Source organism: Anser brachyrhynchus, assembly GCF_964034855.1.
Source record: "Anser brachyrhynchus genome assembly, chromosome: 13".
Classification (NCBI taxonomy): Eukaryota; Metazoa; Chordata; class Aves; order Anseriformes; family Anatidae; genus Anser; species Anser brachyrhynchus.
The window spans coordinates 16,609,579-16,628,405 of NC_137708.1; the positions used below are offsets into that span (position 1 = coordinate 16,609,579).

At 47.8% G+C, this 18,827-nt stretch overlaps 1 protein-coding gene across 27 annotated transcripts in view; it reads left to right on the forward strand.

The window, feature by feature from the left end:
- The window catches only part of ARHGEF9 (Cdc42 guanine nucleotide exchange factor 9), a 184,620-nt gene that overhangs the window by 80,699 nt on the left and 85,094 nt on the right, over positions 1–18,827 (forward strand). For 3 of the 27 annotated variants that reach the window (XM_080553827.1, XM_080553835.1, XM_080553836.1), the window contains exon 1: positions 3,344–3,389. The exons of 23 other annotated variants lie outside the window; for them this stretch is intronic. In XM_080553827.1, coding sequence (XP_080409953.1) covers positions 3,360–3,389 — 30 coding nt within the window. In that variant the 5' untranslated portion in view covers positions 3,344–3,359. Of the gene's footprint in view, positions 1–1,015; positions 2,318–3,343; positions 3,390–18,827 lie in introns of those variants that run through there. One more of the 27 variants, XM_080553832.1, reaches the window with a different exon arrangement.

Genomic DNA, 18,827 nt, shown 5'->3' on the forward strand with positions numbered 1-18,827 from the left:
TCAAAGATAAAAGGGGATGCATGCTTTGTTTTTCTTTGCTAAAGCAACAGATACGGAGGGGTTGGGGTTTGCTTTGATTTCTGTAGAAATCGTATTTTAGCTTTCTTTTATGCGTGTGTATTTCTATATATTGTTTTTGGTAATGTATGTAAGAAAAATCTTTGCCCACCTTAAGGATAACAAGATTTTGAGATGGGCTGTTTTGCTTGACTTTATTTACATTGATTTTCTTGAAAATGAAGTGCTAAGCTGCATATTATAGGCTTGCCGAAAAGGTGTCCAGTAGTTAGAGGTCCTTCTGTTGAAGATGTCTGGACCAAAATTGCAATGTTTACAGTGTGAAAGCAGAGCTGGCTGGGGGGCTCGAGCTTCAGAGCATGAAGTTTAGCGAGGATATGAAGGGAATGTCTGAAAAGAGCAATGTCTTTTCCTCTTGGAAATATGTCTCTGTATGTGAGTAGTGTTTCTGTTAGAAATCTTATGGATGTTTTTTATGTTATTTTCCCCTTCAGAAAAATCAGAATTGCTCAAAAAATATATATATATATAATTGTAGTTTGAAAATGTTTAGATCTCTTGCTAACGTTCACTGGAATTAGGTTGCTGTGGTAATTTAACTAGTTGGTGCCAACTCCAACTGTATTTTTTATCTGATGTCTTCTACTAAGCGGGGGGGGGGGGGGAAACAAGTAATTGATTCATAAGACCTAGGATGGAGCTTAGAGATGGAGACTCACAGCTATTTCCATGTGAGTGTCTGCTGCAAGTTAAATGCAGAGGTGGACTTGGTTAAGGGCAGAGTTCTTTGTGGCTGGTGGCATGATTGGAAATTAAGTTAAACAAATGCTGCAAATCTGGTGCTTTGAAACTGTCCTTAGCTGTAAATAAGAGAGGAAAAAAATTTTCCCGAGTCCCAGGGTGGTGACATTTGGCCACCTGAGCTGACAAGAGGTGTTTAATGGCAGTAGCCCATTTAATGGCCAGAAATGCCAAAACCCGGTGACACCAGCCCAGCACAGCCACTCCGGTGCCTGCTGGCTCTGCGTCCTCCTCTTCACTTGTAGCTATCTGCGGGAGAGGTATCCGCGTCCCTTCGGAGGTGATCGAGTGAATCTTCCTTAAAGAAAAAATCATTTGGATGCTGAGGATGGTTCGGATTGTTAAACAGCTCCAATTTGCTTTATTTTCCTGTTAGCCCTATGATGTCATCAGTTTCACAGGTTGCAGAATCTCTTGGAAATGTAATAAATGAACAAAGATCACCAAGGAAAGGGAATCAATCAAACAACAGCCAAAATTATCCTTTCGGTGAAACAGTTTTAAGTGACTAGTGATTTGGAGGAGCAAGGGTGGAAAAATGAGAAAAACAAAGCAAAAAAAAACCAAAACAACCCAGCAAGTTAAAAATGGGATGCAACTGTGTCTGAATGTCTATTTTCCTTAAGGTTAGAGCTCCGGTGTGAAGGTTTACCTTTCAATATGGTTTCTACGAGGAATGCTCGGCACCTACCGTGGTTTTCTAGTGCGAGCAAGTGCATTCCTTGGTCCGGAGCTCGTGCATCTCGGGCGATGCGGGGAGGTGCGCGCTCGCGGCGGTGTGCCTTATCGCATGTGTGTGGGGCCGCTGTGTCCGGTCGCTGACTCCTGCGAGCCCCTTCTGGTTGCAGTGGTGGCATTTGGCGTAGCTGCGGGACGGCAGGCTGCTGGGGGCACCAGGGGATCCTGCACGCTCAGCTGCCGGGGCAGAGATTGCTGGAAATTAGTGTGTTGTTTTTTTTTTGTTTGTTTTTTTTTTTTCCATGATGGAAGGCGCTTAAGAGAATCGATGTGATTTTATTGCAACTTCTTTGCTTTTTGTTCTCCCAGAGGCTGGTGGGATGACAGACAGTAAGGTTCATGCACAGCACCGTGAAAGTTCAGCGCAGAAAACTTGGAGCGTTATTTTAGCAATGCTGTTCTCGCTGTGTAGGGCGTCCCGCTGGACTTCAGGGAGAAAGAGAGGAGCATGACAAGTGAGCCAGGGCTGGAGCTTTTGCTCGATCAGTTCGATCTTGTTTTCCCACCCCACAGTCCTCAGTGGCCACCTTTTTGAACAGGCCTTGAGCCACCTGCTCCAACCCTGCTTTTGTAGCTTTGCACCCCCGGTTTTGCATTTTCCAAGCCTGCAGTTGAGCCTCCAACAGCCTGAGGAGCAGGAGCAAGGCGAACCGCTCTGTCTTGCCGTACTTTTCAGGAGCGGCTCAATCCAGGACAATCTGCTTTGGCTGCTTTTTGGGGTGACAGCGTTCCTGTCGCTTGCGGTAGATCCCCTGTACTTGTAAGTGACTGTGCTTGCAAAATTCACGGTGTAATTTGCGCGCTGGACAATAGCTGTGTGCGGTGGAGCTTGCCTTCCCCCTGAGCTCTGGCGGACGACTCGGGTTATGTGTGTGGCTGTGTGGGGTCAGCCCTGGGGGGATTGCCCCTGTAATTCACTCCCCTTTTGCAAATGTTGAGCTCTTCATGTTTGCGGGGATGCTGAAGCCTTGGGCCGGGGGAAGAGGGGTCATCCTTTTAGCTAAATCACAGTGCTGACCCTCCGGAAAACACAGCTCCAAGGTTAATGTTCATTTGTATGCAGATAGGAAATTTCTAATGCATAAAATCTCTTTCAGTGATTGCTCCTGTGTGTTTGCTAAGGATGGGTGATGGGAGACCCGACTTGCTGTTTGTCTGCTTAAGCAGGATTCGATGTTATTTGCCACAGGATTCATGAAAATGCCTCTGACTGTATCATAGCAACCCTGTCTCACACAGTCCATAAAAAGTCCATTCCTCCTGAGCGGCAGTTCGCTGCCTTAAAGATTCAGGCACCCTTCCCGACGTGGGGAAGGGGTGCGTTTCCCTCCTTCCGATGCTTCAGAAAAAGCATACGTGTCGGGATGGCCGTGCTAGTCCTGCGTTCGCTGTGATTTTAAGGCTCTTTCCTCAGGCTGACGAGGGCTTTCTTTCATTTCTTTAAAGGCTTCCTCCCTCCCAGTCCCCCAGATATTTCCCACCTCTGTTTTAAACCTCACATGACAAGTTAAAAGGGGGACGGGACTGCTCAGAGGTCACTGACGTGATGGCTCTTTTCTGTCCTGCCATTTGGATTTTCCCCCGGGATGGCAGCGGCACAGCACTTGCTTATGCTTTGTAGTGAATGAAGCTCTGCCCAGACCGAGCCCTTCTGTGGGAATGCAGAGGTGCTTTCTCATCCTGTAGATGAATGTTGTTGAGAGCTGCATGTTCACCTGACTCCTGCCCCCATCTGTTTGCATAATGTGGTTATATTTCTTTTCGGATCAGGTATTCAGTACACAGCCCAACTGCTGTGTGTAATGTCTGAAGGAAAATTGCCAAAAATCCATGTAAGTTTTTTGTTGTTGTTGTTTTAATTTGCGACTCGAGCCCCTCTTATGTATTGTTCATTTCATTTTGTTGTCGTTCCTTGGTTTCTGTATTTAATGACTGCTGGTTGTGATCGGGGACGCGGTGCTCTTTGTGTACGGTGCTTGCCTGCTTGCATGTCCGTGTGTGTTCCGCCTGTATGGTGCCTCTCTGTGCTCTGTGGTGTTAATAACGCATCTGTGTCGGCGAGGAGCGGGCTTCTGGGCTGCATTTGCAGCGTGTATCTTTCTGAACGGGTGTGATAGTTGTGTTCAGCGTGCGTCTAATAATTAAATGTAGTCAGAGCTATTGTGGTCAAGTGCATTGATTTGTCTCTTAGCTGAGGTTTCTCCCACGACGAGAAGTTAGGAAGCGTGAGGAAAACTCCCAAATAATTGCGTAATAACTGCCGTGTTAGGAACAGGATGGGTTTGTTTCATGGTGACAGCAGTGGCCCAGGAGAGTGCTGCCGGGTCCCTGCTCTGCCACTGATGTGCTGTATGGCCTCGGGCATGTTCCTTTGCCTTCCTGCAGCTCCTCTTTCCCAGCTGTAGGAGGGGAACGTGGCACGTTACCTGGGCATGGCCAAGGCTGGTCACCTCCTCCTTCCCTTCCTGCGACGTCCTTTCGCTGCACAGCGGGGCCGGCTGGCAGGGCCGTGGTGATACGGAGGGGCAACGTGCGTGTGCCCGCGTTGGCCCAGCTGTGTGTAGCAGGGTTTTGCACGTTTGGGCTGTTGTAGATGGCAAGCTGTAGCAATTGATGCTTCTGGCTAAAAATAGGTGCTTTTGGAGGAAGAGCTGCTGGAGGAACCATGTTTTTTCTGTTGTTGTTTGGCTGAATTTCTTGTGACCCCGAGTGGAGATGAGTCTTACTCTGCAATAACCCACAGATGGCCAGGTTGTCTCTAACCCCACTGTCAACCTTGCTGGCAAAGGGCCTTGCGGCCTTGGATGCTTGTTTCCAGTTAAAAACAGTTTTTGTGGAGTATTACTCTTGCCTTGTTGGGAATATCACGCTGGCAGCGCGCTCGCTGGGACGGCTGAGCTCGGCGCAAGGAGCCCTCAGAGCTCCCTGTGGAGGACGGTGTTGGGCAGGCCCGAAGCTTTAAAGGAGGGCCATGGCGGGTGAAACAGCACTGAGATGAAGGTAATTAAAGAATTAGGGCTGGATTTTTTTCACTGGGACCGGATGTGTCTGGGGATTTGTGGGGAGAGCTGTTTTTGTCCGGTGGAGCAGCTCTTGGTGGGGATTTTGGAGGTGCCAGTGCAGCAGCCTCCAGGAGCAGAAAAGTCTGTCTGTGCCCATGTGGAAGGTCCCATGTGGGTTAGTGCCTGCCCCTTCTTTTGCATCAGCTGAGACATATATAACATAACGTATAGACTGCTGGCAAGGCTTGCGTTTCTATTTTAGGCAGCATCTCTGGCTAAGTAAAGCAGGGGGTATGCTGCAAGCCGCTTTTCTCTGCGATCTGTAAGTCTCCAAGGGATTAACTCTTGCTGTAGCCCTGGTGCCTTTCTCTGGGATGTGACCAGGACTCGCGAGGCAGACAGTAGGAGCCCTGAGGAGGGCTCGGGTGAGGGCAAGAAGCCCTGGCGTGGTGGCACCACAGCCACCGAGGTATTGTGGTCTCAATAGGTGGCCTTGCCCCGCTGGCCTAGCGCGGCATAGGGCCTCGCAGCCTGACAGCCCTTTGTTGTTGTTGTGGTGGGTGGGATTGCATGCAAATTCCTAGGTCATTAGATTTTGAGGCTCTCTTACTGCCCCACCACAAGTGTGGGCAGCCGTGTGCTCCAGCATCCTTTTCTCCTCGAGCTAAGCTGCTACAGTGATGCTGCCGTGCCCCTGGCCTTGGGGTGGCCGCGTTTTGGGTGCAGGCCCGGTGGCGGGTGGGGGAAGGACGCGTGCCCTGTCCTTCTGCTGTCCCCAGCACTGCTCCCCCGCTGCCTCCCATGGTGGCATTTGGGGAGCACGTGAGGATGGAAATAGCCGACAGGAGGTTCGTGACATGGGCAGGGGCGTACCAGAGCATGCTGGATGTGCCCCGCGCCACCAAGGAGCCGACTCGCCCTCATCGGTGACCAAGTGATGATGCCGATCGTTTTCTCTGCATCAGTTCCCGTTCAGTACCAAGCTATTTGCCCAAGTGTGTCTGTTTCTAAAGAGTTAAGTTTGTTCTTTGCCAGTTCTTGGGTCTGGAGCCGCTGCTGGTGAGCTCGGAGCGTGTGGCTGTGAAAGTGATTGCAGCTCACAGCCCAAAGGTACCGGCTGAATAACTGGCCAGGCATGAGGATTTGGGAAGTAACAAAGATCCTAACTGTGATGTTTCTTAGAATTGCAAAAATGCAATATGGCCTCAGCTGCACAACGATAAATATAAATTTAGAGAAATACCCTAAGGACCAATCTTTTACTCTGATAAGCAGTGGGCTAAATTGCTGGGCATATCTGTGAAAAGTTTTGTCAAGAAATTTTGTTCAATTTGAGAAAATAAAATCAGGACCTTGTTGGCAGTAACCGAAGGCTTTTTTTTTTTTTCTTGCAGAATTCATATTCCTCTTGCTATTTTTGATGGTTCCACTCTTCTGTATTATATTCAGTATATCTGACAAGATTTTCTTAATAGGTTTTGCATTGAAGTTTCTGTTCTGATACCAAATTTAGGAAACACTTGTTATCTAAAATTCTTTCTTCCTGGCTTGATAAGGTAGTGATTAATTTTATGCAACTCTCTTTCCTTATCTAGTTGAGCTTCAGTCAGTTTTATTGTAAACTTGGAAAAATGCGATCAATCTTTAACGTTTGTTTTTAAGGGTTATTGCAAAGCCTTTTAGGTATGCTGCGCGTTTGGTCTTCTGTGGAGTTTGGTGAGAATTAAGTTAAAAAGTAACAATTATAGAACAGGTTTTGAATCCAGATAAAACATTTTTAAGTTTCTGTAGAACAAGAATGGGCATCCTTCAAATGGCAGTTGTCTCTGATGTAGGTTTAGGTATTAAATTAGACTTTTATTACTCTAAGATTGTGTGTACGCAAAGCTGGGTGCATAGAACAGGAATACTAATGGTGCCCGCCTGCAGCAATGCGTAGATGTGTGCGTACCTGTCTGATGCAGCGACCAAGGAGAGGAGAATTCCCTCTCCGAAGGTCTGTGTAAGGTGAGGAGGGTCACAGGCATTCCGCTCATTTCTGCCTTAGACCATTGAGAAGGGCTGTGGGGCACCAGGACTTGCACCAGGGAGCCGCCAGCTGCTTTTGCCCAAGCGTGAGGGCAGGAGGAGGAGGTGGTGCGAGGAAGACGGGCGCAGAGAGCAGGACACCCGCTGTTGTCAATGCAGGGTGTCTGCCGCAACTTCGTGATCGGGAGTTGACATCTGGATAGATTTTCAGTCTCCTCTGGTCCAGGGTAGATGAATCTCTCATCTGATGCCCAGCAGCAGATCGATCCCATCTCCTGGACACCAAGGGTTTTGTAGAAGCATCTAAAAGTCTTTTCTAAAGAATTAAAAGTACACGCACGCACAGAGGAAAGGAACTAAACCTCATAAACCTGCAAGCTGGCCACAGACATGCGCAGGACTAACCAGCTGCCTTGTAAGTCCCCAGCCAGGACACAACGTGTGTTCACAGGCATTGCCAGGACCGAGACCCCAGATTTACAAAATTCTAGGAACCGCTGGCCTCACACCCCCACTGCACCCAGCACCGTCCCCTTAAATGGCGTGATGTTCGCAGCCCACTGCCATTTGCAAATTGTCACAATGGCCCAAAAGCCATTTTTCCAACTCAGTTTTAAGCTCAGTCTGAGACTGTGCCGAGTCCCCAGAGCCCAGGTTTGGCTGGAGCTTGTAGGCAGCGCGTTCCCAGGGCTTCTTATTTTGCCATCCCCCCCTGTAGCTTCCTGGTTTCTTGTTCTCCTCCCACACTCCCTGCATTAAACAGTTGCTGTGTTTTGCCCCAGAAAATGGTGCTGGTTTAATCCATCTCCAGTGTGTGCGTTTAGAACAGATGCCAGGCCCCTCTCCTCCTCACGCACACACGACATGCAGCAATGAGCATACGTGTGCCTGCTGCTCTATGCCTTTGTGAGTATTTGTGTGTATTTATCTGTACAGATGCAGGGAAACAAATATATTAAAACACGTGTGCATATGTTTTCCTTCCCAGATATATTTTGAAAAATGTGAGTCAGCAGCAGGCAAGAACATATTACATAATCTCTGGGAGTGAAGAAGCCCTTGCAATTTATTAGGAGGCAGGCTTTCTGCAAGTAGCATTTTTTAACATCATGTTGTTACCACACATTGGTGTGTGCCTCTCTGTCAAGTGGCCTTATTTCCATCGTACGCAGTTGTGACCGATTCAGAAATGTAGTTCCAGTACCTTGGGTTTTGTATTTTTAAAACCGGCAGCAATGAGAGCAGAATCTCGGGTCTGGGATGAGGAGGATGACTTTTCTCCTCTTCCTTAGCACGTTTCCCTGCAAGGATGCTGCGATTTTCCTTTTTGGTTCCCCCCCACTCCCCACCTCCTGCTGTTTTCTATAAAATCTCAGCGCCGAGAGAAATTGCACAAGAGTGCAGCTGGAAATAAACGTCGCCCCCTCCGCCTACCCTCTGCTCGCAGCTACCCACCTCCACCGCCTACCCCCAAACGGGAGAGTGAAGTCACAGCCACTTTTAGCCCTCGGCTCCTGGCTCTCCCCACAAGCCCATTTCCGACGCCTTGCAGAGTGCAGCGGGGGAAATTCAGGGGGTCTAATGCTGTGTTAGCGGTTCCTGCAGCCATCCGGCCCCATCGGCAGTCATGTCATCGTATGCCTTAGCATGAGGGGATGAGAGAGGACACATGGTTTTCTTGTTCACTAAGCATCACAGGGAGGGGGAGCGTTGTGAATTATGGAGAGACAGGGGAGCACAACCAAAAACACTGAGTGAGGTGGATCTGGCTCGAGTCAGCAACGTCATGGGCTTCAATCCCATGTCCTGGGCTAAAAGGGTGCTGCGTCGTGGCACACACGGGGGACCAGGAGGAGCAGGGCACCACGCAGAGCGTGCGTTGGGTGCTCCCATCCTCTTGACAGCGCCATGTCTCAGTTTCTCCATCTCTAATGCCAGGCTTATTTGATTCAGTCAAATTGATTCATTTCTAAAGGATGCTTTGAAAGTCTAGGAGGGGAATAGGCAGCGGTAGCATTAAAGAAAATAAAGAGAAGGACTTGTTTGCTTATTTTTAATTTGCCCAATAAAACTAAAGGTTTTGAACTGCTTTCATCTCCCAGGGCACTGCAAATACTTCCGCTGTGGCTAAGCTAGTGGTTGCCTTTCAAGCAAAGAGAATGCTCTGTTGTGGTTTTAAAATATCAAAGCCTTCCCAAGGAGGCAGTAAATTGCCATGCTGGCTGAAACCAGGAGTGCAAGTAGCTCCGTGCCCTGTCTGGGATAGTGTCTGTGAGACGAGCTGTAGAGAAAATTGCGAGAGACACAATAATTGATGGTGATGGAATAACCTGTTTATCCAGAGCGCTCTGTCTTCACCCCCATTAGCTTGGGGGTTTCTGATGCTTGGAGACACAAGAGTTTAAATCTTCTGTATTTCTAAAACTGCAAAAATCTCTGCCATAACCAGGAAATGCTCGTGAGCTCGGCAGAGGTGACGCACTCCTCAGTTCACCGCCCATTAGCGCTCTGCGTTTTGTTCCAAAGTCTGGCTCGAGCTGCGTGCGCCGGCCCAGGTGGGGAGGGACGCGGTGCCCCCCGCCTGCAGCTTCCCGCCGGCCCTGAGGGCATTTCATCTTTCCGCGTCTTTGTTTCTCTTTCTGTAAAACGTGCAGAAGGAAATTGCCCTTTCCCGTTAAACGATTTGGCAGCTGAGGATAAGAAGTGCTGTACTGAAGGTAGATGTGATTACATTGCTGAAAACCACCACTCCGTGCCTGCTCTGCCCTGTGCAGGCGAGGGGGAGAGGGGCTTTGCAGGAGGCTTGGCAGACCAGGGCTCCCCCACAGGATGCTCCCTCCTTGAGTTATCGATGGTTCAAAGCAATGTCCAGGGAGATCTTAACAGACGAGATGCCAAATGAACGGCTGAGGCAGCTCTGCCGCTGTCAGCGGGGTTCTGCCAAAGATTAATTTGGCCTCACATATTTTGCATATGCAATGTCAGATTGCATCCTCATTATTTCCACTGTTTTAAACTGCATTCACTTACATACGGTCTCTATACCTCTTTAAAGCCTTCAATCATTACTCATTAGGAATACAATTCCTCTCTGTTATTAATTGATCTAAATTAGGCTTTTCTGTTTCTCTAGCCTTTTGCGGTGTTTCTGTACAGCGAGGAAACCAAGCTACATTAAGTAGAAATACCTAAGTAAAAATAGGAGCTTTGCAGTTGCAGCTTCTTGGTCTTTCATGGCACAAGCTCCGGGGCAGACCCATGCAGGGTAACCAATGCTGCTCTCCTCCTAGCCAGTAATAAGAAACAGGAGAGGATCACGGCGCACAAACGAATGGCACAAAAGCCACCCAAGGCAGCCCAGCCCTGCTCTGGACGGTGGGATCCCGCTGGAAGTGCTGTCTGCTGGAGACAGACTGTCTCTCTGCCTGACTGACGTGAGCTCACATCTTTCTTTCCAAATCTTTCCTTTTAGAGCTTCTGTGGCTGACCATCCTTTCCCCCAAAAGAAGGCTGTTCCCTGGGGCACGTTCCCTCCTGTTTTGTCAAACCTGGCAGGAAACGTCTGTAGTGGTTAGTCTCGGATGGTCATGAAAGACTTCTACTTGTCCCTTTGAACAGTTCTCCCACAGCTGAAAACATCTCACCGTCACTAGCAGTGGTTTTAGCTTTCTTTTATTTCCCTTTTTTCCTTTCTGTTTCTACTGCAGACAGTTTTACCTTTGCGTTTTTTTCCAGCTGATGTTGAAATTCAAGTAATAGTAATAATACTTGACATTCTTCATTCCATCATCTTCAAAATGTTTTCTGAAGTTGGGTTACTTAAAAGCCTTTGTGCTAAATAAATACTCGAGTACTTTTTCTATTTTAAAATGGAAATAGGTGCCTGAAAACCCTCAAAAGTCAAATGAAGATGAAAGCCTTGGGACTACCAGCAGTTTCCTGTATTATCCACAGGAGCTCAAGTGTAAGGTTGTATAGGACAAGTGTAAAGGGACTGGTATGCTGATAAGATCGCAGTACTTTTGAGGGCTGTGCTTGGTGTCGGACATTCCTGCTGCTGGCCTGGCTGGAAATCCCTTGTATTATCATCTTATCTTCATGCCCATCCCCATGCAACGATGGCCAGCAAGTGGCTGGAGTGGGGTGGCAGTGGCACTGCCCTCTTCAGTGGCAACTGGAATTGCTTACAAACTCTTCAGAAAGGCAAAGGTGTTTTCATGTTGTCCACCCTTCCTTGTGGTCTTCTTCCCTCCGGGTGGTTTATGAGCAGGAATCAGGACAATAGATGAAAATTTATGTCCTGGAGGCATGGGACAAAGGTATCCTGAGGGTTCAGCGCAGCTCACAGAACAATCACCTCAATGATAAATGGTCAGATGTTTCTGTGAGTTTTCTCAGCAGCTGTAGTCAGCGCTTGCAGTGGGTATTTGCACCACTGGCCAGCTATTTGTAGGGAAGTGGTGTAAGGCTGTGTAAGCTACTGACAGCAGAATCCTTCTAGTGATAAAACATTAAACTGGTTGCATGCAGAATGATTTGGCCAGAAGAAGAGTGGAAAAGAAAAAGATAGTTAAAATCCAAAGAGTGGCTGATGAAACGTGAAAGGATCTAGAAACCAAAGAGGCAAAAATAAAATCTGAAACGGAAACAAGTAACATTCTTACAGCATTGTGTAACTCATTTTAATTGCAATCCATCTAGAAATCTATTTTAGGCAAGAAAACAATTCAGAATTGTAGAGCAAAGCATTGGACTTCCAGATGTTTACAGCTTTCTGGATTGTTATTTTCAGCTTCCTTCCAGATCATTTGAATCTCTTCTTCCTTGCAGCAGCCACAGAAAGACAGACCTGGCTGCAGTGCAGGTTGGGCAGAAAGTGGAGCGTCCCAAGGCTTTCTTCTGTGAACTTTTCCTCTTGTCCTATCTTGAGAAATGCCCCGAGGTGGCTGTAATGGTGAGCATGGTGAGTTTGGAATCTGGAAGCCCCCAGGTTCCTATGGGATAATCCCATGGTGGAGAGGACCATGCTGTGTCTGCCAGGCTGGACTGAGGTAGGCAGGGTAGGCTGTTGGCCATATGCAAGGATTTAATCTTTCTGGTTTTTATCTTTCACCTTATATCTTCTCAGCCTGCTCAAGAGGCTGGTAGAAGTCTGTCAATGCTAAAGGCTGGTGGTGTCTGACGGGGTAGGGTGCCTTTGTCTGGGCAGAATTAAGCCCTGAATCTAATAAACGTTGTCATCGTCACTCCCAGCAGTCTCCTGAAAGGCCAGTGCAGGGCACCTGACATTTCTCTTGTATGTGGTGGCATTTGTGAAGGAGATTTTACCTTGTTTCTTGTCCATCTTGAGCGTTCAGGGCTGCTCATGGTGATTTGCATTGAGTCCAGTTCTTTGCAGGCGCCGTGCAGAGACCAAAGTAGTGATGTGTCTGCCGAGGCACCTCGGCCACTTCTCGTGGGCTAACGGGGGCTTTCTGCCTGCCTTCCTGACTCACCCCTTGGTTCTGGCTTGTGCAGGTGGCTGCTTTGTGCACAGGGGCCTCGAGGATCTGGCTGGCTGCTCCCAGCACGTCCCTGTGACAGTGGTGTGCTCCTGCCTCTCGTGCTGCCTGTGGTGCTCTCCTGGGAGCTGGGCTCAAGTGGTGGAGCAAGGCAGCGCAACCTGGCAGGCAGACAGGGCTCTGTGAAGATAGGGCATTTGTTTGGAAACCAGGTTTGCAGAAAGATGAGGGGTTAAGACAGGAATCCAAGGAAACAGGAGACTTTCCTGACAGCCAGATGTTAGATTTCCTAGCAGAGCATCCCAAAACATAAGCAGTCAACTCCAGGTATGTGATATTTCCTCTGACCTCACTCCAAATGTGTCCCCCTCGCCTTGTCTCACTGGGGCTGTCCTCGTGTGCCGAGCAGAAATGCGTCTGCCACCGCCTCATCCCGTCTGGGGAACGGCGGTGCTGTTCCTTGGCAGAGCTGTGTGACCTCCCCACTCGGGCAAGGAGGAAATTTCCCTCGCGGGACAGCGCGGCGCAGTTTGGCCGGTGAGTCTTTTCGCATTAGCGACGGATGCATTATCTAGTCCTTGTTTCTGCTGACAGGGAATTAAATGCGTTCACATTTAAATGACTGGCTCAGAGCAACCGAGTGAAATGGAGAGAGGGTTTGCAGTAGGTTTACCAAGCCGGGTGAATCTGGAGAGATTGTGGTGCAGAGAAACCACCCAGAGTCTGAGAAGGAGGCGAGGCAAGAGGAGGAGAAGTATAGGCTTTTGCAAATAGAGAGAGTGCAGATAAAAGAGGGAGAAGGATATGATGTAGGGGGTAAAGCTAAGTATAGAGGAGTGATGTTATAAAGGGAAAGCTGGGGCTGGAGATCAGAAGAAAGTAGGACATGCAGCAAATTGAATCCACTAGGCCACGGATTTGTGTTTCTGGAAAATAACTGGCGCACCTTCACATGGCACAGGTGTGATTAGGCTGGAGAAAATACTGGGAACAGGCACTCAAGGGGGCAGTCTTCCTTTGGCTTTGAGCAGAACAGATGATTCAAATATGGTTTTTTGAGCACAGAGCCCCCTCGATTGCAAGGAGTGGTGTGTTTCACCGCACACAGGCGGCTCTGGGCAGCACTGCTAATGAAGGGGCAGCACCAGCAGGATTTGCACAAAATGAAGTTTATTCTAATGATAGCTGCAGAGAGGAGCAACAGACCTCCCAAAGACAGATGGATTCATGAGAAGGGCTCTGGAAACGGGCTGTTGATAACACCGGGGCAGAGATGAAGGGAGTATTTTATCATTATTACCTGGAGCGGATTCAAGCCTTCAGCAGACAGTAGGATTTGCCAGTCTGTCTGTGCTAGAAAGCTGGGCATTGGAGACTTGCACACAGGTCAGTCCCATCCATCACTGACTACGTGGTCCTGAGTCCACCAATGTTTTGTGAACCCGAAATGACTGGCTAAGTCAAAGTTCAAGGTTTGTTTTGGTAGTTCTGTCAATGTAGGTTGTGGCTATAGGTGCTGGGAGTTTGTGCTGTGAGTAGGTCTTGGTTTTGGCACCAGACCCAAAGAAGAAACAAGTGAGCTATTTCATAGGCTGGAACCAGTGTTTTGATTACTGCTTGTGGAAGATTCATAGAGGTGGATTTGGCTGTAAGAAAAGGATTTCTTTTGGCATTTCAATACCCTGTTCCAAACCTTCCTGATCTCTTTAGAGTACTCAGAAGTCCCCTGGATTTATGGACGACCTTAGAAATCACAAGCTGTATTCTGTTAGCTGACCTGTGCTAGTGAGACAGGGCTATGGAGTCTTATCTGTGTCCAGCAGCCTCAATATCTTATTTTTAAAAGGGCTTCTCTACTCATTACCAAGTGCATCGGGTTCTTCTACCATAAAGAAGACTTAATTCTTAAATATTTCTGTCCCATCCCATGCTGCTTGTTCATAAACTCTCCCTACTTTACACCGATGTATAAACGCAGAACAGACTTTTTTCCCCATTTTCTTTACCTTCAATAGCACCATCCATTTTAAATCTGTGAGCTGAAACCCCAGGGTTCTTGCTAATCCTGATGGACTTAATGGGGAAGAACACTGGGAAGGTATTCTGGGAGCTTGTAAATGAGCCCAAGACCAGGGAAACCATAAACCAGATCCTCAGTCAACTAAGGCTTGGCTTTAGAGCTTTCCTATTTGTTAGGAAGTCACAAGATTATAGCTGTTGTCACAGATTTTAATTTTTCGTCTTAGACCATCACATACTGAAATAAGATATCAATAATTTAAACCTGTTCACTTTCAGGATAATCATTTTGAAATAATAGGAAATGCGTAACCAGTTTCTGGAGAAAAACCTGAAGGTTTGGTCTCGTTGCAGTTTATATTGAGTGTCGCTGTGCATGTGCCTATTCGCAAGGTATTTGTAAACTGCTTCCTACATGTACTCACCACCCATCCAGCTCTAAGAAAAGGCTATTTTTTACCACCTGAGGTAATTAAAAGCAAATCATATACAATGGTTATTGGCTGTTGCATGCCTACAAGCACACATAGTGTGCAGCAAGACCTTGATTTACCGCCACACATATCAGCAATCACATGCGTGCCCCTGCACAAATGTTGTGGGCATGTAATCACACCTGCACAGAGCAAAGTAAAGGTGACCTCTGTGTATGCCAGGAATCTTGAGGTCTGTGCACCTTCAGAGCTCCAAATATACACACATTGCTACCTAGGAGTTTGGACACATCATACCCTTACGTCTATGGTTATTGCATGTACCGAGACCTCTGCTGCTCACGGATTTACATGGAGATGCCTGCCCACTCTGACTCAGATCCGTGGTATTTTATTGTAGCTTTGAAAACTCTCTATAAAAACTCCCTGGCATTTATCCCAAAAGAGCACCAATAGCATTAAACTCATTTCCTTTACATCAAACCACTAAACTCATCAATAGCAATCTCACACTCCACCGGGGAACACAAAGGCACTTTGGATTTGACACCCTCAATCGCCCGGTGGTAAATAGGTCATTACCCATACAATAGCAGTAATAAACCACGACGTATGAATTTAGAGGCTTAGGGATGATGGTGTTTGTGATCCTCGTCCTTTGGCAGCGGATCTTGTTTATAGTGCAGCAGTATGATTAGGTAACGTTTGCTTGTTACCTTTTGGAATCGAGGAACAGCATCTTATCCCAGGTTTGTGTCTGGGCATTGCAAAACGCTCAGGTGCTGCTGTGCCTCTGTGGTTACTTCTATGTGAGCTTAAAAGACAGAGGCAAAGCCAGGAGACTGATGCTGCCGTCCGAACCATTTCGTGGGAGCCTTTTCCCAGCAAGTTGCTCTCGGAGCCTTTGGTTTTTCTCGCAGGAGTGTCATGTGTGATATAGAGAGACTCAAAAGGGCCAGTTTTACCTTTAAAGTCTAGGTTTAATTTTTTCTCTTTAAAAAAAAATGTGTTTTGACAGTTTGTCACATCGGCTCAGCCTGCCATGTCGTGGGCAGTGAAGTGTTAGGAAGGAAAAGCAAAAAGTATCTTGATGAAGGATCAAGTCAACTTGCTAATGTTTTCTGAGTATCTCCTGTGCTGACCTTGGTCCGTGCAGACACGTGCCTGCTCATCCAGCTCTCTTGTCTCCAGGAGAGCTTTTGGAGGTGCTGGGAGAAGTGCTGGGTGGGATTTGGGGCGATTTGGGTAAAAGTTTTGAAGGGGATTTGCTGGATGTTTGTGCTTTGCAGCAGGGACATTTTGCCAGCTTCTCCTGAATTGAAGTCTCCATCATGTGTTTATTTTTGAACTGAGGAGGAGGGAAGGAGGGAGGTATCATCATCAGGCATTTTTATAGCCCTGGAGAGTGGGGAGGGCAAAGTCTGTGTATCACAAGAGCCCCTAAATCTCTGTGCTCAGGTTCAAGAAAACCACAAAAGCAATCTCTCTTGTGTTTTCTTTTTTCACTAGACAAACATTTAATTATTTTACCCCCCTGCAGCTGATGAATCAACTGAGAGAACTACAAAAGATAATGTACTTCTATTTTTGTATCCTATACTAATGAGGCTCAGACTAAAATTTTCTCCTGTATGATTGGCTAAAACAAGGTAGGAAAAATTCAGAGAGAGGGAGAGGAGGAGGAAGCAAGATGCTAAACATTTAGCAGCGTGCACGTATGCGCTTTGGAGAAAATGTGCAATGCCTTAGCGAAGCAGAGCACTTGGAAAGCATGAAGAGAAGCATTTTATTCACAGAAAATTGTCACTGGAGGCTGGGCTTCTCCGGGAGGAGCTGTGGCACAGGGTGGATGGAGGCAGTGGTGTTGTCAGGACTGCGCTGCCAGCTCTGATGTCTTGGCAGAGCTGCAGAGCGGCGGTGCGGTGCCCCAGGACTGTGCCGCACAGCCCCTGGCCACCTGCGGGGACTCACTGCTTTCTGTAAGCCATCCTCTCTGCCTTGGCAGCCTTCGAGCACTCCGTCAAAAGTTCATTAATATGTTCAGTTTGAGACACGCGGCTGCGTACAGCCTGCTAGCAAACACTCGGGAGAGGAGTGTAATGGCCCAGCCTAGATCAAAGGAGCAAAAATGTACAGCGCCTTTACTATTAATGGAGAAATAGTTGCAGAGCAGAGCGCAGGTAGCAGTGCTGGGGCTTGGAGCTGACCTGTGCTGACATATTTGTCTTGGACGTGGTACTCGGCACCACGGCACGGCGGGGATCGATGCCTCCAAGCCCCGTAGCTTGCCAGCCGCTCGATAGCGCAGCACGAGCTCAGGGCTGGGTGCTCGGGCTCAGCTAAGGCTGATGCCTGTGGTTCAACGTCCGGATAAAAACGAAGCCCAGAGTATCTGATAGCATGCTCTTGAGCAGTTTCAATCCCAGACGGTAAAGATTTGGCCTTGCTGCTTTATACGAGGCTGTGCCGGGAGTCAGCCTGGTAGGATGTGGTTTGCAGCTCGATGAAATAGGAATTTGGTCAGGGGGGTGCACGGAGCAGCCCGTGTGAGCTGGCTGGGTCAGGGGCGAGAACTGCTCCTAAACTGCTCCAACACTTTTGAAAGATTCAAATCAAAGGTCTGAGGATCTGACATTTTCTTTCACATAAAAGAAGCGGATTAATCAGCAGAGAGAGCCACTGAGTGATGCTGTTAATTTGCTGAACTGCAGTAATGTCATTCAGTGGAAAATAAGACATCGGTTTTTATTTGTGGAATCATGAGTGGGAAAAGTGAAGTATAAATCATTAAAAAAAAAACAACAAACAACAACAACAACAAAAACAGCACCCCGTTAGGTTTTCCAACACAGTAGATAAAGTGTAAATCCAGCCCTGGTTTATGCTGCTGCCTCATGCACCCGGACAGATCCTGCAGCACCAGCACCCTGCCCACAGCTCAGGTCCCGTAGGAAGACAGAGTTGTCAGGGCCAGAGCCTGAGCTGCCTCGAGCACGAGGGGCCGCCCGCCGTGTCTCACGGCAAACTGGCGTGGCGTAACCTTGGGCGGCTGCTGCCGCTGCGGTACCTGCGGTGTGCGTTACCGGGCTTCAGTCTGTCAGTGAAACAGCAGTGTGTCCCTGAGCGGGGAAAGGGAGAAAAACAGAGGGGTGAGCCACTCGGATCAATTCAAGGCATGCTCTACGGGAAACACAACTCTACGGGGACGTAGGCGATTAATGGAGAAGATAAAGAAAAGGGAAAGTGGACAGCACGATCGTGCGACCTGCTACGAGCTGTCATCTGGTGCCGCTGAGTCTGAAGGGCCTCTTGATAGGTTATTTTAGCTTTGGGGGAAAAGCTGCATCTCAGGAATGGCAATAGCTTAGAATTAGGAAAGTGGAGAAGGGTAAACGGCATCGAGATAATTCGGGGAACAGGGAACTCCTGCGCGTGGAAGCGCAAAGCCTGACAGCCAGCAAAGGTGGCTGGCGTTGGGTCTGTGATCACAGCTAATGGCTGAGGCTCGAGAATCTGTCAGAAATAGACCTGGTATTTGGTTAGTGTTTTGGAGCTATAAAACTGAAACTCATAATACTCTGTAAAACATTGGAGGTGATTTGGGAATACAGCATTCCTTATTAAACTCTGCCGGTTTTGGAAACTTCTGACGTTTTCATAGCAGCGTAGGGCGATGACCTCTGTAATGTTCAACAGGATACTTGAGAAACTGAGACCAATTTAACAAGAATAGCTGCCTTCTTGGTGCTCCAGCTCTTCCATTTCTCTTCTGGCTAGTGTTAAGTAAATAATGGTTTAAGTGAACCTTTTAGTTCCTAAAAGAGAGGTGGCTTTTGCCTGAGGGTGGTAGGGCCTAGTTTGTGACGTATTTTATTGGAACCATTTGCCCATGGCTGGAATAACAAAGCAAAATGTCATAATTAAATTTTGAAGGTCAGAAATTGTCATTTTTGCATATTTTCAGAGATGTCGATTGCCATTACAACAAAATGCACTGGTATTTGGGAGTTTCAGGGAATACTAAAACCCTGTGGATACAAGGGGAGAGGTACCAGTGGTTTGCCAGCTGGTATCTGCTGCCAGCTGGTGGGTAGCAGGGTGTTTGGGCTCGGCCTGAAGTGAAGACCCACATCCAAAGCATGTCAGCTGCAAACCTGAAATCCAGCCACACAGACGTTTCCATGTAGCTGGATTTTTGAATGCTATGTTTCTGAAATTGGAAGGACCAATGTGTTTAAGGTAAGAAATTGTGCTCATCAGAATTCTGTAGCACTGTGATTTTTCCT